Source organism: Oncorhynchus nerka, linkage group LG1 (assembly GCF_034236695.1).
Source record: "Oncorhynchus nerka isolate Pitt River linkage group LG1, Oner_Uvic_2.0, whole genome shotgun sequence".
Classification (NCBI taxonomy): Eukaryota; Metazoa; Chordata; class Actinopteri; order Salmoniformes; family Salmonidae; genus Oncorhynchus; species Oncorhynchus nerka.
The window spans coordinates 29,469,092-29,495,577 of NC_088396.1; the positions used below are offsets into that span (position 1 = coordinate 29,469,092).

At 47.1% G+C, this 26,486-nt stretch overlaps 1 protein-coding gene across 2 annotated transcripts in view; it reads left to right on the forward strand.

The window, feature by feature from the left end:
* The window catches only part of LOC115107431 (ephrin type-A receptor 3-like), a 193,076-nt gene that overhangs the window by 157,775 nt on the left and 8,815 nt on the right, over positions 1-26,486 (forward strand). For both annotated transcript variants that reach the window (XM_065017924.1, XM_065017925.1), the window contains exons 12-15: positions 9,460-9,521; positions 10,354-10,563; positions 14,567-14,716; positions 15,885-16,078. In XM_065017924.1, the coding sequence (XP_064873996.1) occupies positions 9,460-9,521; positions 10,354-10,563; positions 14,567-14,716; positions 15,885-16,078 (616 nt within the window). The remainder of the gene's footprint in view (positions 1-9,459; positions 9,522-10,353; positions 10,564-14,566; positions 14,717-15,884; positions 16,079-26,486) is intronic.

The following is a 26,486-nucleotide window of genomic DNA, read 5'->3' on the forward strand; positions in this document are numbered from 1 at the left end:
CGGTAGTCTTTACAGCGGCAGTCCTTACAGCGGTAGTCTTTACAGCGGTAGTCCTTACAGCGGTAGTCCTTACAGCGGTAGTCCTTACAGCGGTAGTCTTTACAGCGGTAGTCCTTACAGCGGTAGTCTTTACAGCGATGGTCTTTACAGCGGTGGTCTTTACAGTGCTGGTCTTTACAGCGGTAGTCCTTACAGCGGTAGTCTGTACAGCGGTAGTCTGTACAGCGGTAGTCTTTACAGCGGTAGTCCTTACAGCGGTAGGCCTTACAGCGGTAGTCTTTACAGCGGTAGACCTTACAGCGGTAGTCTTTACAGCGGTAGTCCTTACAGCGGTAGTCCTTACAGCGGTAGTCCTTACAGCGGTAATCTTTACAGCGGTAGTCCTTACAGCGGTAGGCCTTACAGCGGTAGTCTTTACAGCGGTAGTCCTTACAGCGGTAGTCCTTACAGTGGTAGTCCTTACAGTGGTAGTCCTTACAGCGGTAGTCTTTACAGCGGTAGTCTTTACAGCGGTAGTCCTTTCAGCGGTAGTCTTTACAGCGGTAGTCTTTACAGCGGTAGTCCTTACAGTGGTAGTCTTTACAGCGGTAGTCTTTACAGCGGTAGTCTGTACAGCGGTAGTCTTTACAGCGGTAGTCCTTACAGCGGTGGTCTTTAACGCGGTAGTATTTACAGCGGTGGTCCTTACAGCGGTGGTCTTTACAGCGGTAGTCTTTACAGCGGTAGTCTTTACAGCGGTAGTCCTTACAGCGGTACAGTGGTGGTCTTTACAGAGGTAGTCTTTACAGCGGTAGTCCTTACAGCGGTAGTCTTTACAGCGGTAGTCCTTACAGCGGTAGTCCTTACAGCGGTAGTCTTTACAGCGGTGGACCTTACAGCGATAGTCTTTACAGCGGTGGTCTTTACAGCACTGGTCTTTACAGCGGTAGTCCTTACAGCGGTAGTCTGTACAGCGGTAGTCTGTACAGCAGTAGTCTTTACAGCAGTAGTCCTTACAGCGGTAGTCTTTACAGCGGTAGTCTTTACAGCGGCAGTCCTTACAGCGGTAGTCTTTACAGCAGTAGTCCTTACAGCGGTAGTCCTTACAGCGGTAGTCCTTACAGCGGTAGTCCTTACAGCGGTAGTCTTTACAGCGGTGGACCTTACAGCGCTGGTCTTTACAGCGGTAGTCCTTACAGCGGTAGTCTGTACAGCAGTAGTCTTTACCGCAGTAGTCTTTACAGCGGTGGTCTTTACAGCACTGGTCTTTACAGCGGTAGTCCTTACAGCGGTAGTCTGTACAGCGGTAGTCTGTACAGCAGTAGTCTTTACAGCAGTAGTCCTTACAGCGGTAGTCTTTACAGCGGTAGTCTTTACAGCGGCAGTCCTTACAGCGGTAGTCTTTACAGCAGTAGTCCTTACAGCGGTAGTCCTTACAGCGGTAGTCCTTACAGCGGTAGTCCTTACAGCGGTAGTCTTTACAGCGGTGGACCTTACAGCGATAGTCTTTACAGCGGTGGTCTTTACAGCACTGGTCTTTACAGCGGTAGTCCTTACAGCGGTAGTCTGTACAGCGGTAGTCTATACAGCGGTAGTCTGTACAGCAGTAGTCTTTACAGCAGTAGTCCTTACAGCGGTAGTCTTTACAGCTGTATTCTTTACAGCGGCAGTCCTTACAGCGGTAGTCTTTACAGCAGTAGTCCTTACAGCGGTAGCCCTTACAGCGGTAGTCTTTACAGCAGTAGGGCTTACAGCGGTAGTCCTTACAGCGGTAGTCCTTACAGCAGTAGGCCTTACAGCGGTAGTCCTTACAGCGGTAGTCCTTACAGCGGTAGTCTTTACAGCGGTGGACCTTACAGCGCTGGTCTTTACAGCGGTAGTCCTTACAGCGGTAGTCCGTACAGCGGTAGTCCATACAGCAGTAGTCTTTACAGCGGTAGTCCTTACAGCGGTAGTCCTTACAGCGGTAGTCCTTACAGTGGTAGTCTTTACAGCGGTGGACCTTACAGCGATAGTCTTTACAGCGGTGGTCTTTACAGCACTGGTCTTTACAGCGGTAGTCCTTACAGCGGTAGTCCTTACAGCGGTAGGCCTTACAGCGGTAGTCTGTACAGCAGTAGTCTTTACAGCAGTAGTCCTTACAGCGGTAGTCTTTACAGCGGTAGTCTTTACAGCGGCAGTCCTTACAGCGGTAGTCTTTACAGCGGTAGTCCTTACAGCGGTAGTCTTTACAGCAGTAGTCCTTACAGCGGTAGTCCTTACAGCAGTAGTCCTTACAGCGGTAGTCCTTACAGCGGTAGTCTTTACAGCGGTAGTCCTTACAGCGGTAGTCCTTACAGCGGTAGTCTTTACAGCGGTGGACCTTACAGCGCTGGTCTTTACAGCGGTAGTCCTTACAGCGGTAGTCTGTACAGCAGTAGTCTTTACCGCAGTAGTCTTTACAGCAGTAGTCCTTACAGCGGTAGTCTTTACAGCGGTAGTCTTTACAGCGGCAGTCCTTACAGGGGTAGGCTTTACAGAGGTAGTCCTTACAGCGGTAGGCCTTACAGCGGTAGTCTTTACAGTGGTAGTCCTTACAGCGGTAGTCTTTACAGCAGTAGTCCTTACAGCGGTAGTCCTTACAGCGGTAGTCTTTACAGCGGTAGTCCTTACAGCAGTAGGCCTTACAGCGGTAGTCAGCAGTAGTCCTTACAGCGGTAGTCTTTACAGCAGTAGTCTTTACAGCGGTAGTCTTTACAGCAGTAGTCTTTACAGCGGTAGTCCTTACAGCGGTAGTCTTTACAGCGGTAGTCTTTACAGTGGTAGTCCATACAGCGGTAGTCCTTACAGCGGTAGTCTTTACAGCGGTAGTCCTTACAGCGGTAGTCCTTACAGCGGTAGTCTTTACAGCGGTTAGCCTTACAGCGGTAGGCCTTACAGCGGTAGTCCTTACAGCAGTAGTCCTTACAGCGGTAGTCCTTACAGCGGTAGTCCTTACAGCGGTAGTCTTTACAGCGGTGGACCTTACAGCGCTGGTCTTTACAGCGGTAGTCCTTACAGCGGTAGTCCGTACAGCGGTAGTCCATACAGCAGTAGTCTTTACAGCGGTAGTCCTTACAGCGGTAGTCCTTACAGCGGTAGTCCTTACAGTGGTAGTCTTTACAGCGCAGTCCTTACCTTACAGCGATAGTCTTTACAGCAGTCCTTACAGGTCTTTACAGCGGTAGTCCTTTACAGCGGTAGTCCTTAGTCCTCTTTACAGCGGTAGTCCTTCTTTAGCGGTAGTCCTTACAGTACACAGCAGTCTTACAGCAGTAGTCTTTACAGCGGTAGTCCTTACAGCAGTAGTCCTTACAGCGGTAGTCTTTACAGCGGTAGTCCTTTAGGCAGCGGTAGTCCTTACAGCGGTAGTCTTTACAGTCCTTACAGGTAGTCCTTACAGCGGTAGTCTTTACAGCAGTAGTCTTTACAGCGGTAGTCCTTACAGCAGTAGTCCTTACAGCGGTAGTCCTTACAGCGGTAGTCTTTACAGCGGTAGTCCTTACAGCGGTAGTCCTTACAGCGGTAGTCTCTTACAGCGGTGGTCCTTTACAGCGCTAGTCTTTACAGTGGTAGTCAGCGGTAGTCCTTACAGCGGTAGTCTTACAGCGGTAGTCTGTTACAGCAGCGTAGTCTTTACAGCGGTAGTAGTCTTTACAGCAGTAGTCCTTACAGCGGTAGTCTTTACAGCGGTAGTCTTTACAGCGGCAGTCCTTACAGGGGTAGGCTTTACAGAGGTAGTCCTTGCAGCGGTAGGCCTTACAGCGGTAGTCTTTACAGTGGTAGTCCTTACAGCGGTAGTCTTTACAGCAGTAGTCCTTACAGCGGTAGTCCTTACAGCGGTAGTCTTTACAGCGGTAGTCTTTACAGCGGTAGTCCTTACAGCTAGGGTAGTCTTTACAGCGTAGTCTTTACAGCGGTAGTCCTTTACAGCAGCTTTACAGCGGTAGTCCTTACAGCGGTAGTCTTTACAGCGGTAGTCCTTACAGCGGTAGTCTTTACAGCGGTAGTCTTTACAGCGGTAGTCCTTACAGCGGTAGTCCTTACAGCGGTAGTCTTTACAGCGGTAGTCCTTACAGCAGTAGGCCTTACAGCGGTAGTCAGCGGTAGTCCTTACAGCGGTAGTCTTTACAGCAGTAGTCTTTACAGCGGTAGTCTTTACAGCAGTAGTCTTTACAGCGGTAGTCCTTACAGCGGTAGTCCTTACAGCGGTAGTCCTTACAGCGGTAGTCTTTACAGCGGTAGTCTTTACAGCGGTAGTCCATACAGCGGTAGTCCTTACAGCGGTAGTCCTTACAGCAGTAGTCCTTACAGCAGTAGTCTTTACAGCGGTAGTCTTTACAGCGGTAGTCTGTACAGCGGTAGTCTTTACAGCGGTAGTCCTTACAGCTGTGGTCTTTAACGCGGTTGTCCTTACAGCGGTAGTCTTTGCAGCGGTGGTCCTTACAGCTGTAGTCTTTACAGCGGTAGTCTTTACAGCGGTGGTCCTTACAGCGGTAGTCTTTACAGCGGTAGTCTTTACAGCGGTAGTCCTTACAGCGGTAGTCCTTACAGTGGTGGTCTTTACAGCGGTGGTCCTTACAGCGGTAGTCTTTACAGCGGTAGTCTTTACAGCGGTAGTCTATACAGTGGTAGTCCTTACAGCGGTGCATCATGTATAAGAACAGCTCTTAGCTGTGGTATATTGACCATATACCACACCACCTTGTGCCTTATTGCTTAATTAGATCTCCCCTCTTCCTACATTTCTAACAAATATTTTCATCTGTCACATGAAACCGCTCACACTTTGGCAACGGTGTTTTCCCATTAATGGACCGAAAATGTGCGCATTGTGCTTATTGCTGCGCTTATAATGTGAAGAGAAAATAGTTTAGCAACATTTTAAGCGAAATGTTTTGATCTGTTCAATCAGACTCATTGCTTTGGAGAAAGAAAACAATATGTAATCTAGGTCTACTGGTTGTAAGAATGTGGGATCTATTGTCCCTCAACTGTCCCAGAGTCGGTTTGGAATAGGCTCTTTCTTTCTCGACAAGCTGACCAGTAGAATAGGTTAACTTTTCTACTATGGGGGATAGTGGATTGGTATAGGCTAGTGATGTTGCTGTTCGTTACTGGTCTTATTGGCTGAGGAAAAGTAAATGTGGACAGTTATTCTAACATCTTCAAAGTGCACTTCAGAATTCAGTAAGAAGGACAGCACATTGTTGCATCCTCGACTTGCATGTTCTGTATGAATTACCATCATCTAAATGAGATTTCTGCCATTCTGAGCACCGTGGGGGGACGCCCTAATCAGGTTACACACCCAATGCCTATGGGTCCAGTCAATTTCTCAAATGTCTAATAAATTAAAATGCTGCCGGTCAAATGTCCGGAGCCACATTTTCCTAAAGGAAACCCTGACACACACACGCGCGCACACACACACACACACACACACACACACACACACACACACACACACACACACACACACACACACACACAGAGAGGGGAGCAAAGGAGAGGATAAAAAGCGGAGGAGGTTTAAGAAGTCTGTTTTATCTGAAACTATAAAGGCTGTCCTGTGAGGTGAATGGGCCAATCCATCACAACTTTCTATAGAGGGGGGTGTTGGGCAAATCCATCAGGGTCTTTTAGAGGGAGGTGTTTAACGATGTCTACGAGTGTGTTTGTGCCAGCAGTCTTTCTTGTGTTAATAGAAGGTGGTGTTCTTGTCTAGACGAATTACAGGTTGTACCCTTATCACTGCACTGTGAAATTTAGATCTAGCGCTTGAGATGTAATGAAAAATGTGTTTGAGCTCACTTTAATTTTACATTTCCAATGTTTGTGTCTGGTTAGACTGTAAACTCTCCTTCCAAACCCACATTAAGCATCTCCATTCCAAAATTATATCTAGAATCAGCTTCCTATTTCGCAACAAAGCATCCTTCACTCATGCTGCCAAACTTACACTCCTAAAACTGACTATCCTACCAATCCTTGACTTTGGCGATGTCATTTACAAAATAGCCTCCAACACTCTACTCAGCAAGTTAGATGCAGTCTATCACAGTGCCATCCGTTTTGTCACCAAAGCCCCATATACTACCAATCACTGCGACCTGTAAGCTCTCGTTGGCTGGCCCTCGCTTCATATTCATCGCAAAACCCACTGGCTCCAAGTCATCTATAAGTCTTTGCTAGCTATCTCAGCTCACTGGTCACCATAGCAGCACCCACCCGTAGCACGTGCTCCAGCAGGTATATTTCAATTCATCCTTTGGCCTCCTTTCCTTCCAGTTCTCTGCTGCCAATGACTGGAATGAATTGCAAAAATAACTGAAGCTGGAGACTCATATCTCCCTCACTAACTTTAAGCATCAGCTGTCAGAGCAGCTTACAGATCATTGCATCTGTACATAGCCCATCTGTAAATAGCCCACCCAACTACCTCATCCCCATATTGTTTTGTCTTTTTGCTCCTTTGCACCCCAGTATCTCTACTTGCACATTCGTCTTCAGCACATCTATCACTCCAGTGTTTATTGCTAAATTGTAATTACTTCGCCACCACGGCCTATTTACTGCCTTACCTTCCTACTCTTACCTCATTTGCACACACTGTATATAGACTTTTCTATTGTGTTATTGACTGTACGTTTGTTTTTTCCATGTGTAACTCTGTGTTGTTGTTTGTGTCGCACTGTTTGCTTTATCTTGGCCAGATCGCAGCTGTAAATGAGAACTTGTTCTCAACTGGCCTACCTGGTTAAATCAAGGTGAAATAAAATTAAAATAAATAAAAAAGTAATTGATGACACTGTATTCTATAAGAGGTGCTGGTACTCCAGCAGTAGAAAATGAAAGGTGATGATTGTGGTAAGGTTCAAACACTGCTCTGACCACACCTAGTCTTGTTTTACTCACCATTAAATTGCAAGCCGTTTGTGAGGGAGCCAGTTTTATTAATTGAAGTTTATTCTTCCAACGAGGGTTATAAATGTGTTTCTTTTTACAGCAGGTTCCATCATCCCCTACCTCTGACAGATCTGGAAATGAGTTCTGCGTTGCCAGATGTGGAATTTGACTTTGATACATTTACAATGTGCGTGACAGACAGAGGGAGAGGGGGATGGAGAGAGATGGAGAGAAGGATGGGGAGAGTGCAGGAGAGCGATAGATGGAGAGAGAGAGAGTGAGAAAGCAAAAGAGAGAGCGCGGGAGGGAGGGATGAAAGGGTGAAAAGTGGAACACATTTCCATCTGACACACACCTGTCGTGTCACCTGTGCTGTTCATTTGACCCCGGCTGATTTAAAGTCACACCTGTCGTGACATCAGTGCCGTTCATTTGACCCTGGCTGATTCAAAGTCATACCTGTCGTGACACCAGTGCTGTTCATGTGACTACGGCTGATTTAAAGTCATACCTCTCGTGACACCAGTGCTGTTCATGTGACTACGGCTGATTTAAAGTCATACCTGTCGTGACACCAGTGCTGTTCAGTTGACTACGGCTGATATAAAGTCATACCTGTCGTGACACCAGTGCTGTTCATTTGACCCCGGCTGATTTAAAGTCACACCTGTCGTGACATCAGTGCCGTTCATTTGACCCTGGCTGATTCAAAGTCATACCTGTCGTGACACCAGTGCTGTTCATTTGACCCTGGCTGATTTAAAGTCATACCTGTCGTGACACCAGTGCTGTTCATGTGACTACGGCTGATTTAAAGTCATACCTCTCGTGACACCAGTGCTGTTCATGTGACTACAGCTGATTTAAAGTCATACCTGTCGTGACACCAGTGCTGTTCATGTGACTACGGCTGATTTAAAGTCATACCTGTCGTGACACCAGTGCTGTTCATTTGACCCTGGCTGATTTAAAGTCATACCTGTCGTGACACCAGTGCTGTTCATTTGAACCTGGCTGATTCAAAGTCATACCTGTCGTGACTCCAGTGCTGTTCATGTGACTAAGGCTGATATAAAGTCATACCTGTCGTGACACCAGTGCTGTTCATGTGACTACGGCTGATATAAAGTCATACCTGTCGTGACACCAGTGCTGTTCATGTGACTACGGCTGATATAAAGTCATACCTGTCGTGACACCAGTGCTGTTCAGTTGACTACGGCTAATTTAAAGTCATACCTGTCGTGACACCAGTGCTGTTCATGTGACTATGGCTAATTTAAAGTCATACCTGTCGTGACACTAGTGCTGTTCATGTGACTACGGCTGATTTAAAGTCATACCTGTTGTGACACCAGTGCTGTTCATGTGACTACGGCTGATATAAAGTCATACCTGTCGTGACACCAGTGCTGTTCATGTGACTACGGCTGATATAAAGTCATACCTGTCGTGACACCAGTGCTGTTCATGTGACTACGGCTGATATAAAGTCATACCTGTCGTGACACCAGTGCTGTTCAGTTGACTACGGCTAATTTAAAGTCATACCTGTCGTGACTCCAGTGCTGTTCATGTGACTATGGCTAATTTAAAGTCATACCTGTCGTGACACTAGTGCTGTTCATGTGACTACGGCTGATATAAAGTCATACCTGTCGTGACACCAGTGCTGTTCATGTGACTACGGCTAATTTAAAGTCATACCTGTCGTGACACCAGTGCTGTTCATGTGACTACGGCTGATATAAAGTCATACCTGTCGTGACACCAGTGCTGTTCATGTGACTACGGCTGATTTAAAGTCATACCTGTCGTGACACCAGTGCTGTTCAGTTGACTACGGCTAATTTAAAGTCATACCTGTCGTGACTCCAGTGCTGTTCATGTGACTATGGCTAATTTAAAGTCATACCTGTCGTGACACTAGTGCTGTTCATGTGACTACGGCTGATATAAAGTCATACCTGTCGTGACACCAGTGCTGTTCATGTGACTACGGCTAATTTAAAGTCATACCTGTCGTGACACCAGTGCTGTTCATGTGACTACGGCTGATATAAAGTCATACCTGTCGTGACACCAGTGCTGTTCATGTGACTACGGCTGATTTAAAGTCATACCTGTCGTGACACCAGTGCTGTTCAGTTGACTACGGCTAATTTAAAGTAATTTCCCCCCTCGTTTCTATCTGTTTTAGCCTTGCTCTTGTCTGGTTTGCTCTGGTATGATCTGCTCTGGTCTAGTGAATCAGAACCAGATGATAACACTACCATTTTATTGTAACTCTCTACTGATGCTGGAATAAAGATGTCCCACTCTGACAGGTGACCCTGTGGACCTGTACCCTCAGCCCTGCATGGGCCCTTTCATCCTGCCTGGAGGAAGTACTGCTGAACCCTGTGTGTGTGTGTGTGTGTGTGTCGGTGCGTGCGTGTGTGGTGTGTGTGTGTGTGTGTGTGTGTGTGTGTGTGTCTGTGTGTGTGTGTGTGTGCGTGTGTTTTGCCAAATCGGAATTATTCTCTAATCTGGTAGTTTGTCTCTTCTCTCCAGGTAAACCTGTGATGATAGTGACTGAATACATGGAAAATGGATCCTTGGACAGCTTTCTGAAAGTGAGTTTAAAATATTACACGGCTAAATGAATTATCTTCACACTACCTTAATGCTTTCTACGCTGGCCTATGGAGTTATGCCATGCATTCCACTCTCACTAACCAGAAACTCTGGCTTACTGAAATTAGCCAAAGCAAAACATCAAACCAACATCAGAACAACATTAAATCAACATGAGCAGACAGGAGTGTGTGTGTGTAGGTCCCGTTTGAGCAGTTTTCCACATGTGTCTGTGTGTCTGCACAGCATCCCTTCAGATAGAAAATGGAGTAATTGCAACCTTCTCCAGCTATTTCCTCTGGTTGTAGAGTGGCCTGGCTTTTATCACTGAGAACTGTCATACGACACACACACAAACACACACACAGTCATTCCTCTCCTCCACACCACATTACTGTACCTCATGTTTGTGTTATGACTATATGACTGTAGCAGCTTTGATCCGACTCTGCTTGTCCCTACCAGGTGGTCTGGGCTTCATATAGTGCCCGGGAAAACACCATCTATTTGGTCAAAGGCTCTGGCATAATGTTGTCAGGCCTATATGGTTGTGAGATTGTACTATTCACCTTGAAATGAGCAAGTTAATGTCAGAGGTGATCTAAAAGGTTCATGTAATTGGTTTGGATGTTGATATATGAATGTTCCGCTGTATTTCTTAAAAACAGAAAGGTCATATTCATTCTGTTTTTCAATCCAGTGGCATCTGTTTATAGAGGTATGACATTCCACCTGTGACTGATTCTGTCTCTGTCTCTCTCTTTTGCTCTCTTTCTCTCCCTCCCCTCCTCTCTCATCACCCCCTCTTCCTCCTCTGCCTCCCCCTTCTAGAAACATGATGCCCAGTTTACTGGTATCCAGTTGGTGGGCATGCTGCGTGGCATCGCGTCAGGCATGAGGTACCTGTCTGACATGGGTTACGTCCACAGGGACCTGGCCGCTCGTAATATCCTGGTGAACAGCAACCTGGTGTGTAAGGTGTCTGACTTCGGCCTGTCCAGAGTCCTGGAGGACGACCCCGAGGCAGCTTACACCACACGGGTAAGACATGGTGGTCGGGTTTATCAATGACATACGATGGGTTTAATAGTTGTTTCTGACAGAGACAGGACACTATTTGGTATTTTATTAGGATCCCCATTAGCTGTTGCAAAAGCAGCAGCTACTCTTCCTGGGGTCCACACAAAACATGAAACATAACATAATACAGAACATCGGTAGACAAGAACAGCTCAAGGACAGAACTAGATTTTTTTTAACTAATTTTGGTAGTGTGCCATGTAAGAACAACCTCTGTCCATAACCATGGTGCCTAATAGTGAGTGGACACATTGCTGTGGTCAGAGAGAAAGGTTATCACTGTCAGACATAGCTGAATTGACTGACCTCTGTCTCAGGTTTCCACAGAAGGGCATTGTCTCCCTCTCTCTATCTCTCCCTCCCTTCTTTCTGTTGATCTATCTCCCCCTTGCCAGCCTTATCACTGAATACATGCTTTCCATGAGACAAATCACCTCATATGTCACATACGTAGGCACACACATACACACTGACCTTGCAGCAGTGCAGAGGGAGGTAGCAGTACATAAATAAAAGCTGGGTGAGATAACGCTAACATGAATTCACAATAAGCCTTTTGTTTGTGTTCTCCTGAAGGATCATGGGAAAGGAATGACAAACCTACTGGATAAGCAACATCAAGAGGCCTTTGAGCCTAGTTTATCCAACCTATCACCATCTATATAAAATACTGTGTGTGTGTGTGTGTGGTCACCTTGTGGCCTAACATTAGCATGTAGGGCTCTAAACTCTGTGTAATAACAGCTTCAGACCCCCATGTTAAATAAACACTCACAGAGCTATTACTTCCCTCCCATAAACTCACTCCCTAAAATATGCTAATAGACTTCCCCTAATGTGTCACTAGTAATAGAGCTGAGTTCTCATCCACTCAACAGTCACATAAATGTATCAGACCCAGCAGGCCGTTCTCTCTCCCTCCCTCTTCTGTCAGACCACTCTGCTGTTCCATGAGCCCCCTCCTGTCTGTCTGTGTCTCACTGGTGTCATACTCTACCGTCATTATAGGTATAATCCTTCATTTCATGAGGCTGTGTTTATCTACACTCACCAGGGATTCAAGGGTGCAGAAGTGGATTTATTTGTGTGTGTGTGTTTGCGTGCTTACTTGCATGTGTGTGTGTGTGTGTGTGTGTGTGTGTGTGTGTGGGTGTGTGTGTGTGTCTGTGTGGGTGTGTGTGTGGGTGTGTGTGTGTGTGTGTGTGTGTGTGAGGGAAGAAGTGGTTTGTTTTCTGAGGGCTTTGTGTTTAGAGAGAGCTGGCCAGGAGTTGTGTGACTTGGCCAGGAGGTCCGTTAGCTTTGGCTCCTCTCCTCTTTTCTTTTACTCTCCTCCACTGGCCTGACGCAGGCCAAGCCTTGAGTAAGTCCAGCAGCCCCCTGAGTGTAGACGCCGAGCAGGAGAAACACAGGGTCAGCCCACAGGCTCCCTCTCAACCTCTCTTCCCCTCTCTCTCTTACACTATTGCCTTTTCCCTCTCCCCCAGGAAGAAACACAGTGAGGATGAAACAAATGGAACAAGGCTGTGTAGTTCTGGAGGCTGAGGGCACAACCTAAACCCCTCTCTTTGTCAAATCAAATCAAATCAAATTTTATTTGTCACATACACATGGTTAGCAGATGTTAGTGCGAGTGTAGCGAAATGCTTGTGCTTCTAGTTCCGACAATGCAGTAATAACCAACGAGTAATCTAACCTAACAATTCCACAACTACTACCTTATACACACAAGTGTAAAGGGATAAAGAATATGTACATAAAGATATATGAATGAGTGATGGTACAGAACGGCATAGGCATAGAGTACAGTATATACATATGAGATGAGTAATGTAGGGTATATAAACATAAAGTGGCATAGTTTAAAGTGGCTAGTGATACATGTATTACATAAAGATGGCAATATGCAGTAGATGATATAGAGTACAGTATATACATATGAGATGAGTAATGTAGGGTATGTAAACATTATATTAAGTGGCATTGTTTAAAGTGGCTAGTGATACATTTTTACATCAATTTCCATGAATTTCCATTATTAAAGTGGCTGGAGTTGAGTCAGTATGTTGGCAGCAGCCACTCAATGTTAGTGCTGGCTGTTTAACAGTCTGATGGCCTTGAGATAGAAGCTGTTTTTCAGTCTCTCGGTCCCTGCTTTGATGCACCTGTACTGACCTCGCCTTCTGGATGATAGCGGGGTGAACAGGCAGTGGCTCGGGTGGTTGTTGTCCTTGATGATCTTTATGGCCTTCCTGTGACATCGGGTGGTGTAGGTGTCCTGTAGGGCAGGTAGTTTTCCCCCGGTGATGCGTTGTGCAGACCTCACTACCCTCTGGAGAGCCTTACGGTTGTGGGCGGAGCAGTTGCCGTACCAGGCGGTGATACAGCCCGACAGGATGCTCTCGATTGTGCATCTGTAGAAGTTTGTGAGTGCTGCTGCGCCTTCTTCACAACACTGTCTGTGTGGGTGGACCAATTCAGTTTGCCGTGATGTGTATGCCGAGGAACTTAAAACTTACTACCCTCTCCACTACTGTCCCGTCGATATGGATAGGGGGTGCTCCCTCTGCTGTTTCCTGAAGTCCACAATCATCTCCTTTGTTTTGTTGACCTGGAGTGTGAGGTTATTTTCCTGACACCACATTCCGAGGGCCCTCACCTCCTCCCTGTAGGCCGTCTCGTTGTTGTTGGTAATCAAGCCTACCACTGTAGTGTCGTCTGCAGACTTGATGATTGAGTTGGAGGCGTACATGGCCACGCAGTCGTGGGTGAACAGGGAGTACAGGAGAGGGCTCAGAACGCCCCCTTGTGGGGCCCCAGTGTTGAGGATCAGCGGGGTGGAGATGTTGTTACCTACCCTCACCACCTGGGGGCGGCCCGTCAGGAAGTCCAGTACCCAGTTGCACAGGGCGGGGTCAAGACCCAGGGTCTCGAGCTTGATGACGAGTTTGGAGGGTACTATGATGTTAAATGCTGAGTTGTAGTCGATGAACAGCATTCTCACATAGGTATTCCTCTTGTCCAGATGGGTTAGGGCAGTGTGGTTGCGATTGCGTCGTCTGTGGACCTATTGGAGCGGTAAGCAAATTGGAGTGGGTCTAGGGTGTCAGGTAGGGTGGAGGTGATATGGTCCTTGACTAGTCTCTCAAAGCACTTCATGATGATGACGGAAGTGAGTGCTACGGGGCGGTAGTCGTTTAGCTCAGTTACCTTAGCTTTCTTGGGAACAGGAACAATGGTGGCCCTCTTGTAGACCCTGCCACATACCTTGTGTCTGAGCCGATGAATTGCGACTCTACTTTGTCTCTATACTGACGCTTAGCTTATTTGATTGCCTTGCGGAGGGAATAGCTGCACTGTTTGTAGTCGGTCATGTTTCCGGTCACCTTGCCCTGGTTAAAAGGAGTAGTTCGCGCTTTCAGCCTCGAGCGAATGCTGCCATCAATCCACGGTTTCTGGTTTGGAAATGTTTTAATCGTTGCTGTGGGTATAACGTTGCCGATTTCTATTTCCGACTTTCTAATGAACTCGCTCACTGAATCAGCGTATTCGTCAATGTTGTTGTCGGACGCAATGCGGAACATATCCCAATCCACGTGATCGAAGCAGTCTTGAAGCGTGGAATCAGATTGGTCGGACCAGCGTTGAACAGACCTACCTCTCCTTCATCTCTCTCCTTCTCTCTCTTTATATCCATGTTCATGTCAAACCTAACCTAAAACAAATCATTAAATCATGAATGTACATCATCAATAGAATCACAGTTACACACATATCGCTTTCACTATTTGATGAGTTGATGAATTAATAGAAATGTGATGACTGGGCATGGGTGTTGAAATACTTTCATTGTGATCTCTTTCTCTCTCTCTCTCTCTCTCTCTCTCTTTCTCTCTCTCTCTCTCTCTTTCTCTCTCTCTTTCTCTCTCTCTCTCTCTCTCTCTCTCTCTCTCTCTTTCTCTCTCAGGGAGGTAAGATCCCTATCAGGTGGACAGCTCCAGAGGCCATCTCCTACAGGAAGTTCACCTCGGCCAGCGATGCCTGGAGCTACGGCATCGTGCTCTGGGAAGTGATGTCATACGGGGAGCGGCCTTACTGGGAGATGTCCAATCAGGACGTGAGTATGCAACCGTCGCCAGGGTGACCTAATGAACTTCCTGCTAAGAGAGGAAATGATGCGTAGAGCGGCTAGGTGGAAGACGGTCTGATGGTCTGATGGCCTGAACCAGAAATACAGCATTGTCACCTGAGAAGATTCAAGGGGGCTTTTTTGGCAAGGAAACATATGTTTACATTGCCAAAGCAAGTGAAATAGATAATGAACTAAAGTGAAATAAACAATAAAATGAATAGTAAACATTATTCTCACAAAGTTCCAAAAGAATAAAGACATTTCAAATGTCATATTATGTCTAAATAGTGTTGTAACAATGTGCAAATAGTTAAAGTAAATATGGTTTGTATTTACAATAGTGTTTGTTCTTCACTGGTTGCCCTTTTCTTGTGGAAACAGGTCATAAATATTGCTGCTGTGATGGCACACTGTGGTATTTCACTCAGTAGATATGGGAGTTTATCAAAATTAGATTTTTTTTCAAATTCTTTGTGGGTCTGTGTAATCGGAGGGAAATATGTGTCTCTAATATGGTCATACATTTGGCAGGAGGTTAGGAAGTGCAGCTCAGTTTCCACCTCATTTTGTGAGCAGTGTGCAGATAGCCTGTCTTCTCCTGAGAGCCAGGTCTGCCTTTGTCGGCCTTTCTCAATAGCAAGGCTATGCTCACTGAGTCTGTACATAGTCAAAGCTTTCCTTAAGTTTTGGGTCAGTCACAGTGGTCAGGTATTCTGCCACTGTGTACTCTCTGTTTAGGGCCAAATAGCATTCTAGTTTGCTGTTTTTTTGTAAATTCTTTCCAATGTGTCAAGTAATTATCTTTTTATTTTCTCATGATTTGGTTGGGTCTATTGTGTTGCTGTCCTGGGGCTCTGTGGGTTCTGTTTGTGTTTGTGAACAGGTGACTAGCTTGTTTAGGGGACTCTTTTCCAGGTTCATCTCTCTGTAGGTGATGGCTTTGTTATGGAAGGTTTGGGAATCGCTTCCTTTAAAGTGGTTGTAGAATTTATCGTCTCTTTTCTGGATTTTGATCATTAGCGGGTATCGGCCTAATTCTGCTCTGCATGCATTATTTGGTGTTTTACATTGTACACAGAGGATATTTGAACAGAATTCTGTATGCAGAGTCTCAATTTGGTGTCTCTTTCTCTCTCTCTTTCCCTCCCTCCAGGTGATCAAAGCGGTGGATGAGGGCTACAGACTGCCTCCTCCTATGGACTGTCCTGCAGCTCTGTACCAGCTGATGTTGGACTGCTGGCAGAAGGAGAGGAACAACAGACCCAAGTTTGAACAGATCGTCAGCATCCTGGATAAACTCATACGCAACCCTGGGAGCCTGAAGATCACAGCCAACACCTCATCCAGGTACTATACACATCTACATTTAACCTTCAAGCTCTCAACCCTGACCTCTGAATCTCACCCTGGCAGCCAACATCTCATCCAGGTACTATACAGATCTGAACTGAACAGCTAGCTGTACGCGGTTGTATTAATAAAGCGTTAGACAAGGCGACGTCTTTCTCATCCGCTCAACACCCACACACCTGCCCCCCTAACTTACACCTGCCCTTCTCTGCTCCTCTCCCATGCACCTGGCTCAACACGGATGGACACCAGACATATCTGTTCCCCACACATCTCCCAAGGCATTATGGGTCACGGCACATCCTGCTCGTTAGTGACAGCAGCGACAGGAAACACTGTCCTCCACCCTGGGACTCATTTATCCCTCCCTCGCTTTTAGTGTTTCCTTCTCTCGCTTTTAGTGTTTCCTTCTCCCGCATTTAGTATTTCCTTCTCCCGCATTTAGTGTTTCCTTCTCCCGCATTTAGTGTTTCCTTCTCCCGCATTTAGTGTTTCCTTCTCTCGCTTTTAGTATTTCCTTCTCCCGCTTTTAGTGTTTCCTTCTCCCGCATTTAGTGTTTCCTTCTCCCGCATTTAGTGTTTCCTTCTCCCGCTTTTAGTGTTTCCTTCTCCCGCTTTTAGTGTTTCCTTCTCTCGCTTTTAGTGTTTCCTTCTCCCGCATTTAGTGTTTCCTTCTCCCGCTTTTAGTGTTTCCTTCTCTCGCTTTTAGTGTTTCCTTCTCTCGCTTTTAGTGTTTCCTTCTCTCGCTTTTAGTGTTTCCTTCTCTCGCTTTTAGTGTTTCCTTCTCTCGCTTTTAGTGTTTCCTTCTCTCGCATTTAGTGTTTCCTTCTCTCGCTTTCTGTCAGACCCTCCCCCTCTGTTGGCCTATTACAATGTTACTGGTGACTTGAAAAAGGAGGAGGATGGGAGACCCACGGTATAGGAGCGGAAGTGTCTTTCAAAAATCGTCAAAGAATCATTCATTTAACCTGAAGTGTTTAATAAAGACATTTATAGTACAATATTATGTGGAATGGGAATGAGAGGGCTACTTACACCGTGTTGGAAAGGGAACACAGCAGTGATTGAATGAGGGTATGAGGCATGAGATAAGGTGTTCAGAGGCTTGACCAGTGCAGGACGGGATTTGACCCAGGAAGACAAAAAACACACTACACAGTTAGACTAAGAATGCTAAGCATGAGTTAGTCCAAGCAAGGAGTAAAATCATTGGTATGTAATAATGTGATTGTGTATGTGATTGACTCTACAGTCACAAGACTTAACTGTAAATACAAATAGCAGATACATTCCATTACAGCTGCGCCATGTTTCTCCATGAAGTTAAACTCAGACATCTCAAAATTCACAAAGTCAAACACAAGACTGCGCATCTCGCCCACTTGACACATCAAAGTAGCTCAAAAAACGTTCCTGGGACCTCGTCAAACTGCAGAAACTTTATACTTGCTCATATGAATTATATTTAGACTAGATTAGGTGGGGGATTTCTACTATCCAGACACAGATAAACTGATAGACAGTAGAACTCACAGGGCTCAGCTTGCTTTCTGCATGTTTGCATCATGCAGGCCTATGCAACTGTAGGCCTTATAAAACATTTACTTACATCTGTCATCGCTATTATGTGGATTGATTAATTACAGAGAATCATTTTTGATTGAAAACATCTAAGCAGCCTAGCCAGCCCAACTTTGAATATAAACTACATTTGATCACCTTCACATTTTCTCCTGACACACAAATGGACTATAAATACACGTTACCAATTAGTCTACCCTGACCAGATGGACAGGGCGCATAGGCTGTATGCATCTGCTCTTATTAGTACCCTACAGTTGATCAGACTGAAAAATAGTCTGGTTTTCATCCCATACAGCATGTCAGAGTTCTAATGTTTAGGTGTAGCCTAGACTGCTGCAACATTTATGCCAAGAGTTTCTGCTTGTGTCTGTCCGGAGGGATTGTGTTCTTTGCTAAATCATTTTTAATTTTAATTTTACCTTTATTTAACCAGGCAAGTCAGTTAAGAACACATTCTTATTTTCAATGACGGCCTGGGAACAGTGGGTTAACTGCCTGTTCAGGGGCAGAACGACAGATTTGTACCTTGTCAGCTCGGGGGTTTGAACTCGCAACCTTCCGGTTACTAGTCCAACGCTCTAACCACTAGGCTACTTTCCAGAGGAAAGTGAAAAGCCTACCTGAGCGCGAGCGAAAGAAATCTAACTTTTAATGGAGGATGCGATGGAAGCTATCAAATCATTCTGAATTGATTTTGACATCCCAGAAAGGACAGTCCAAAGTTCCATAAATTCAGCAAGTAAAGCATCGTAACGTGCCATTACCGCTGAAACTCCTTGTAGTTGTCCTTGTTAGCGGAACTTTCCCTCTCGTTGTGTCCTCTAAAGCCAATTCTTGCCCCAATACGCAGTGGTGTTGATAAGCCGCTTGAGAACATCCCTGTTTCTTCTTTCTTTCTCGTTGTGTTGCGCAGTTTGAATACGCAAACCTTCGTCATGATCGATGCAGATTTTTCCCTAGAAGCTTCAATTTGACGTGGGCTCTCTGCTTTTGTTTTTCCATTTAGCTGAATGATCAATGTTCTTCAGGTCACTGTACCCCCCTTTTGCCCGAGGCTCAGACCTTCCAAAAAGCAGGAGGCCAGCATTACAGGCGGCTTCCAGCATTACAGGCGGCTTCCAGCATTACAGGCGGCTTCCAGCATTACAGGCGGCTTCCAGCATTACAGGCGGCTTCCAGCATTACAGGCGGCTTCCAGCATTACAGGCGGCTTCCAGCATTACAGGCGGCTTGATGAAAGGCTTCCTGTTAACCAGCTATACTTTTGATACCAGTTGGTATTGAAGCCCTCACCTTTTCATCCCTTTTCATGAAACTGATCTCAGGCAGAGGTCGACCCACAGTTTGAACTTGCACCTTTTACGCGTACCCCAGAGAGTGAAAGGGGTTCTTCAACAAAAAGTCAACAACATTTACGGTAACATTGGCCGCGAAAACTGCGCACTTGAGCTGCTACTGAAGTTAGCAAGGCAAAGTGCAATTTATTTCAATAACTGGACACAATAATCTACCTCCTCTGCCTCCTGTAATTTGAGGAAACTCATTTGAATTTAATTTTTTTTTTAAATTTAAATGCTCAACTATCACTTCTCAGCCTCCATTAAATAATCTCACCAAGCTTCTCAACACATTGAACCCCTCATAATGCTCGGCTGCGCATCCCCAATAAAACACACTACATTTATTCTCTGATCCTAATCCTATGATTGGATGGACAACTTGTCAGTTCATACTGCAAAATGCTTTTATTGGTTGGATGTTGTCCTCTGGAAGTGGTCATAATTACCATGTATGTCTATGGAAGGGGCTGAGGCCTACAAGCATCCTAGGTTTTTTATTGAAGTCAATGTACCCAGAGGAGGACACAAGCTAGCTGTCCTCCGGCTTCACCATGGTGCTACCCCAGAGAGTACTGTTGAAGTTACTATAGACCTTCATTTTAAAACAGTGCGTTTTAATAAATTATTTGGTGACATGAATATATTTAGTCTAGTTGTATCTAAACAGGATAACCTTTTCAGAGACTGATACTGTCTCTGCCTCTGTCACACGCTTCCCCCTCTGCTGGCCTATTACAATATTACTGATTCTGTCTCTACCTCGCCGTCCGACCAAGGTGCAAGACGTTACTAGATCTATCAAATATATAGAAACCACATACTGAATCTCTCAAGATATCAACCCGATATTGAAATAGGGGCCTCATAGAAGGTGTTCCTCCACTTCTGTGAATGTGTTAGGCCATGATAGTAGTGTATAGGCCTATAGGGGAGAGCTGTTTGTATTATGTGCAGAGGTCTACAGGTCTACCCCTATAGGGGAGTGTAGTATTATCTTTACATTTTCAACATGGGCCTGAACCTGTTTGTGTATGGACCCAGTTGGGAGTAACATGGGCCAGACAGAGGTTGTCATAAACAACACTTCCTGCTTCCTGTGTGCACATGATGTTATGATCTCACTTCAACTGAACCTGTATAGTCACTGGTCAGGCCTCAGACTAGCTCTCTCCCTCTTTATCTCCCTAAACTGCCACACGTCCTGATTTTCCTCTTTTCTCTCACTCACTCTCTCTACAGTACATACTAATACACCTAACACTCATCTCTTTTCATTCTGAGTTTCCATCTCTTTGTTTTGACCACTGGGGAGGTCCAGGGGACTGAGGCTCTGGTGTAGAGTGGCCTTGGACAGGCAAAGAGGGAGCAGGGAGGAGGGAGGACTGGAGCAATAGCTGGAACAGGGGTGAGGTAGTAGAGGGGGGAGGCGATGGGGCAGTGGGTTGGTGGAACAGACAGTCCTGGTATTATGGAGACGTCGGAACTCATAATGTTGACTAATGATTTGTTAAGAAAGTGAAAATGGGTCCCTGGGAGTTTGCATGTCATTTTCCTGATTGGCTTTTAACACAGGGCTGAGTGCTGGGCGAGAGAGGTGGGAGGGGGAGGGGAGGCGATTTATGGCGAATAGTGTGGGGGGCCACACCGCAGGAGCAGCTGTGTTCGGGCTCACACACCTCATCTGTCTCTGGGCTGCCCTGGCTAATGGAGAGCCCATCCCCCACAGGCCCAGATCAAAGCCTGGGGCCGGAGTATACTGTCTGGAGGCCTTGGGGAGAGGGACCTGGGGTTAGAGTGCACTGTTTTGGGGGCCTGGGGGAGAGGGACCTGGGGTTAGAGTGCACTGTTTGGGGGCCTGGGGGAGAGGTACCTGGGGTTAGAATACACTGACAGTCTGGTGGCCTGGGGGAGAGGAACCTGGGGTTAGAGTGCACTGTCTGGGAGCCTGGGGAGAGGGGCCTGGGGTTAGAGTGCACTGTCTGGGGGCCTGGGGAGAGGGACCTGGGGTTAGAGTGCACTGTCTGGGGGCCTGGGGAGAGGGACCTGGAGTTAGAGTGCACTGTCTGGGGGCCTGGGGAGAGGGACCTGGGGTTAGAGTGCACTGTCTGGGGCCTGGGGAGAGGAACCTGGGGTTAGAATACACTGACTGTCTGGGGGCCTAGGGAGAGGGACCTGGGGTTAGAATACACTGACTGTCTGGGGGCCTGGGGAGAGGGACCTGGGGTTAGAGTGCACTGTCTGGGGGCCTGGAGAGGAACCTGGGGTTAGAATACACTGACTGTCTGGGGGCCTGGGGAGAGGGACCTGGGGTTAGAGTGTACTGTCTGGGGGCCTGGGGAGAGGGACCTGGGGTTAGAGTGCACTGTCTGGGGGCCTGGGGAGAGGGACCTGGGGTTAGAGTGCACTGTCTGAGGGCCTGGGGAGAGGTACCTGGCGTTAGAGTGCACTGTGTGGGGGCCTGGGGGAGAGGGACCTGGGGTTAGAGTGCACTGTCTGGGGGCCTGGGGAGAGGAACCTGGGGTTAGAATACACTGACTGTCTGGTGGCCTGGGGGAGAGGAACCTGGGGTTAGAGTGCACTGTCCGGGGCCTGGGGAGAGGGACCTGGGGTTAGAGTGCACTGTCTGGGGGCCTGGGGAGAGGTACCTGGGGTTAGAGTGCACTGTCTGGGGCCTGGGGGAGAGGGACCTGGGGTTAGAGTGCACTGTCTGGGGGCCTGGGGGAGAGGGACCTGGGGTTAGAGTGCATTGTCTGGGGGCCTGGGGGAGATGGAAATGTGGTTAGAGTGCACTGTCTGGGGGCCTGGGGAGAGGAACCTGGGGCATTGGGGGCCTGGTGGAGAGGGACTTGGGGTTAGAATACACTGTCTGGGGGCCTGGGGGAGAGGGACCTGTGGTTAGAGTGCACTGTCTGGGGGCCTGGGGGAGAGGGACCTGTGGTTAGAGTGCACTGTCTGGGGGCCTGGGGGAGATGTCCAGATGTAGGGAGGAGTGGAGGTTTGGAGGGTTGGAGGGTTGGATGGTTGGATGGTTGGAGGTTTGGAGGGTTGGATGGTTGGAGGGTTGAAGGGTTGAAGGGTTGGAGGGTTGGATGGTTGGAGGGTTGGATGGTAGAGAGACCCAGCAGAGCCATTTCAGTTCCCCTCACAGTGAGAGCTGCTTCTCCACTCCTTCACCAAGCTGCCCAGATGTCAACTTCTCCCCCTCTCTCCTTCTCCCCCATCTCCATCTCTCCTTCTCTTCTTCTCCCCCATTTCCATCTCTCCTTCTCTTCTTCTCCCCCCTCTCCATCTCTCCCTCTGCTCCCCTGAGAGCCCTAAAAACATGATACTACACAGCAGTGGTCTTTCAGAGTGGAAAACAGACAGATAAGGAGAAAATGAAAAGAACAAGAGGGAGGAAGAAAAAGACAGGGACAGTGGTATTGTACTTTTCTTTCTCACCTCTCATGTGAAGAATTCTCCTTTTTCTGAATCCTGTCTCTGTAAGATGTGATGATGCGTACACAGGGGTTTAAGATACCAACTCCTCTCCCTGACAACAAGCATGTTCTTTTACTTTCCTCTCATCCATCCATCTCTCTGCCTGTTGGTCCGTCATGAGACTTTACCAAAGCGCAGTTCAAAATAAAGAATATAGTAAACAAAGAATCCTACAGAGGCAAGACAAGGTCATCTATAGTTTACCTCTACACTGACACGCTGACTGCTCTGGAGGCAGGGGAGAGAACTTTGCAGATCAATAGTCTCCTCATCCATGCCTGGATGGTGTAATCAGGGAGCTGTGTGGGTGTGTGAGAGAGGGAGAGAGAGATGAGAAGAAGAGGCTCCCTCTATCCCTCTCTCCTCTCTTCCCTCCTATCCTCCTAGTTGGCACTCAGCTGTCAGACAGGCCTCTGATGATCAGGAAGAGATTCAATCACATACCAGTCTCTTAGCTCTCCCTTTCCTTTGCCACTTCTTTCTCTATCCTCTTCCTCCCGTTCTTGATCTCACTCAGACATGGCCTTGCTGTCCCTGTAGTGAGCTGTCTGGCTGGTTAGTTGTGTTCCAAACAGAAATCATCTATGGGATATTGTTTACTGCTTTGTTAACTTGTCATGGAACAAACATACTCTGGAAGCACAAGTCTAGTAGTCCCATAAGCAGTAGGTCTTACCTGTCCCACCCTTGAGAGGTAGCGTATTGTACGTCAGTCTGCCACTCTAATACAGATAACAGACGAACCTCCAGACCTCCCCAAATACAGTGTCACTTGCTGTGATATAAAAAATCTGTCCTTAACTAAGACTCTAAACCTCTCCACCACCCAAAATACTCAGCCTGAGGTTGGACTGGACTTCCTGCTATTCTGATTAGTTTATTTACACTACTATAAATACACCCCTCTATGGGAGTCTCTATGGCAGGACCAAGCGGGTTTCCTGTCCGGTGTTGGCTTGTATCCCCTAGGCTGTGTGTGATCAGGTCCTATGGTCCCAGTAGTCCTATGGTTTGTTTTCTGACTCACAAACATACACACACATGCGTACACACACGCACGCAAACACACACACACACACACACCTATTCATGCCATTATTCCGAATGGCTCCAACACACACACACCCATCGGTGTTTAGTATGAGTCAGGGTTGTTGTTGATGTGACCTAAGTTGGTCTGACCTACAGTAACCTGACCCTGCCTCATGGGGAGGAGGTGGGCTTGTTGATTTGGATGTTGATTGGATATGACTGTAGCAACAGCTGCTTTGCCTGGTGTCAACTGAACACAATACAAAACAACATAATGTTGTTGACTCAGAAGATGTGGAGAGAGTCTCCTGGTATGGAGTTATTGACTGGTTGGTTTAGCAGACGTCTGTCTGTCTGTCTGTACAGCCAGAGGAAACATGGTCAGGGTTAAGGACAGACTCGTAGACACAGTCCTCTCTACCTCACTCTCCTTCTACCTCAGTCTTCCTCTCCCTTCCTCTTCTACCTCTTTCTACTTCCTCTCTCCCTTCCTCTTCTACCTCTTTCTACTTCCTCTCTCCCTTCCTCTTCTATCTCTCTCTACTCCCTCTCCCTCCCTCTTTTATCTCTGCTCCCTCTCCCTTCCTCTTCTACCTCTCTCTACTCCCTCTCCCTACCTCTTCTACCTCTCTCTACTCCCTCTCCCTCCCTCTTCTATCTCTCTCTACTCCCTCTCCCTCCCTCTTTTACCTCTCTGCTCCCTCTCCCTTCCTCTTCTATCTCTCTCTACTCCCTTTCCCTTCCTCTTCTACCTCTCTCTACTCCCTCTCCCTTTCTCTTCTACATCTCTCTACTCCCTCTCCCTTCCTCTTCTACCTCTCTCTACTTCATCTCTCCCTCCCTCTTCTACCTCTCTCTACTCCCTCTCCCTTCCTCTTCTATCTCTCTCTACTCCCTCTCCCTTCCTCTTCTACGTCTCTCTACTTCCTCTCCCTCCCTCTTCTACCTCTCTCTACTCCCTCTCCCTTCCTCTTCTACCTCTCTCTACTCCCTCTCCCTTCCTCTTCCATCTTTCTTCCCTCTCTCCGTTCCTCCTCTTCTACCTCTCTCTACTCCCTCTCTCCCTTCCTCTTCCACCTTTCTTCCCTCTCTCCCTTCCTCCTCTTCTACCTCTCTCTTCCCTCTCTCCCTTCCTCTTCTACCTCTCTATTCCCTCTCTCCCTTCCTCTTCTACCTCTCTCTTCCCTCTCTCCCTTCCACTTCTACCTCTCTCTTCCCCCTCTCCCTTCCTCCTCTTCTACCTCTCTCTTCCCTCTCTCCCTTCCTCTTCTACCTCTCTCTTCCCTCTCTCCCTTCCTCTTCTACCTCTCTCTTCCCTCTCTCCCTTCAACTTCTACCTCTCTCTTCCCTCTCTCCCTTCCTCCTCTTCTACCTCTCTCTTCCCTCTCTCCCTTCCTCTTCTACCTCTCTCTTCCCTCTCTCCCTTCCTCTTCTACCTCTCTCTTCCCTCTCTCCCTTCCACTTCTACCTCTCTCTTCCCTCTCTCCCTTCCTCCTCTTCTACCTCTCTCTTCCCTCTCTCCCTTCCACTTCTACCTCTCTCTTCCCCCTCTCCCTTCCTCCTCTTCTACCTCTCTCTTCCCTCTCTCCCTTCCTCTTCTACCTCTCTCTTCCCTCTCTCCCTTCCTCTTCTACCTCTCTCTTCCCTCTCTCCCTTCCTCCTCTTCTACCTCTCTCTCTTCCCTCTCTCCCTTCCTCTTCTACCTCTCTTCCCTCTCTCCCTTCCTCTTCTACCTCTCTCTTCCCTCTCTCCCTTCCACTTCTACCTCTCTCTTCCCTCTCTCCCTTCCTCCTCTTCTACCTCTCTCTTCCCTCTCTCCCTTCCACTTCTACCTCTCTCTTCCCCCTCTCCCTTCCTCTTCTTCTACCTCTCTCTTCCCTCTCTCCCTTCAACTTCTACCTCTCTCTTCCCTCTCTCCCTTCCTCCTCTTCTACCTCTCTCTTCCCTCTCTCCCTTCCACTTCTACCTCTCTCTTCCCTCTCTCCCTTCCTCCTCTTCTACCTCTCTCTTCCCTCTCTCCCTTCCACTTCTACCTCTCTCTTCCCTCTCTCCTGTCACTCAAATCTCTACAGAACAGTGCCTCAAGCCATGCTTTTCATCCTATAATTTATTGTTCATGGAACAGCATGAATTTTGATTGGTTTAGATAATGATTTGGTTTAGATTCTAATCCGATAAGACTGCAGTATTGTTGAAATTCTAGTATTTTATTAGAGAAAACAATTGTGTAATTATCCAAAAATCTATGCTTGTTTTGTTAATAATAATATTGTTAGAGATTAACGTAAATGTTGAATCTATACATTACAGTTTCCTTTTTCTTTGTCTCAAAGCCCATCCAACAAATACATGTTTGGAGCTAGGTGGACGTAATGACCTAGAAACAGTGCAAGCTGTCACATTGGGAAATCATCAGACTTAAATTGTGTGTGTGGCTTTCGCTGGGTTGTCCATAACACTCTGCAACAGTACAGGATTGTGGGTAGTCCCTTCTCTCCACAGGTGTTTCCTTCTGGGGAGACCCGTGGTGCATGTGTGTCAGAGTGTGTGTGTGTGTGTGTGTGTGTGTGTGTGTGTGTGTGTGTGTGCATGGGGAAATGTGGTTTACAACCTTCTCTGTTCTCTCTTTGCAGCATGTTATTTTATGAGCTTGTTTTCTTAATAATAACAGTTTCAGTCCCTGATGTGATTTGCAGAATCCAGCGTGTGTGTGTGTGTGTGTTTGTGTGTGTGTGTGTGTGTGTGTGTGTTGTAGTGCTGGTGGTGGCGGTGTACCTTTCTGGACAGGCAGACAGAGTATCAGCTGAGTGGAGGGAGGAAGTAGTGTGATGTATTTTCCAAGGCTGACCATGCAGCTCTTTGAGGGGACTGTGTCCCATGTAACCCCCCTCAACACAAGGAGTTCGAGTATGGCTAGTGTGCCAAATGGCTAACCATGCATGTCCTTTCTCTCTCTCTCCCCCTCCACC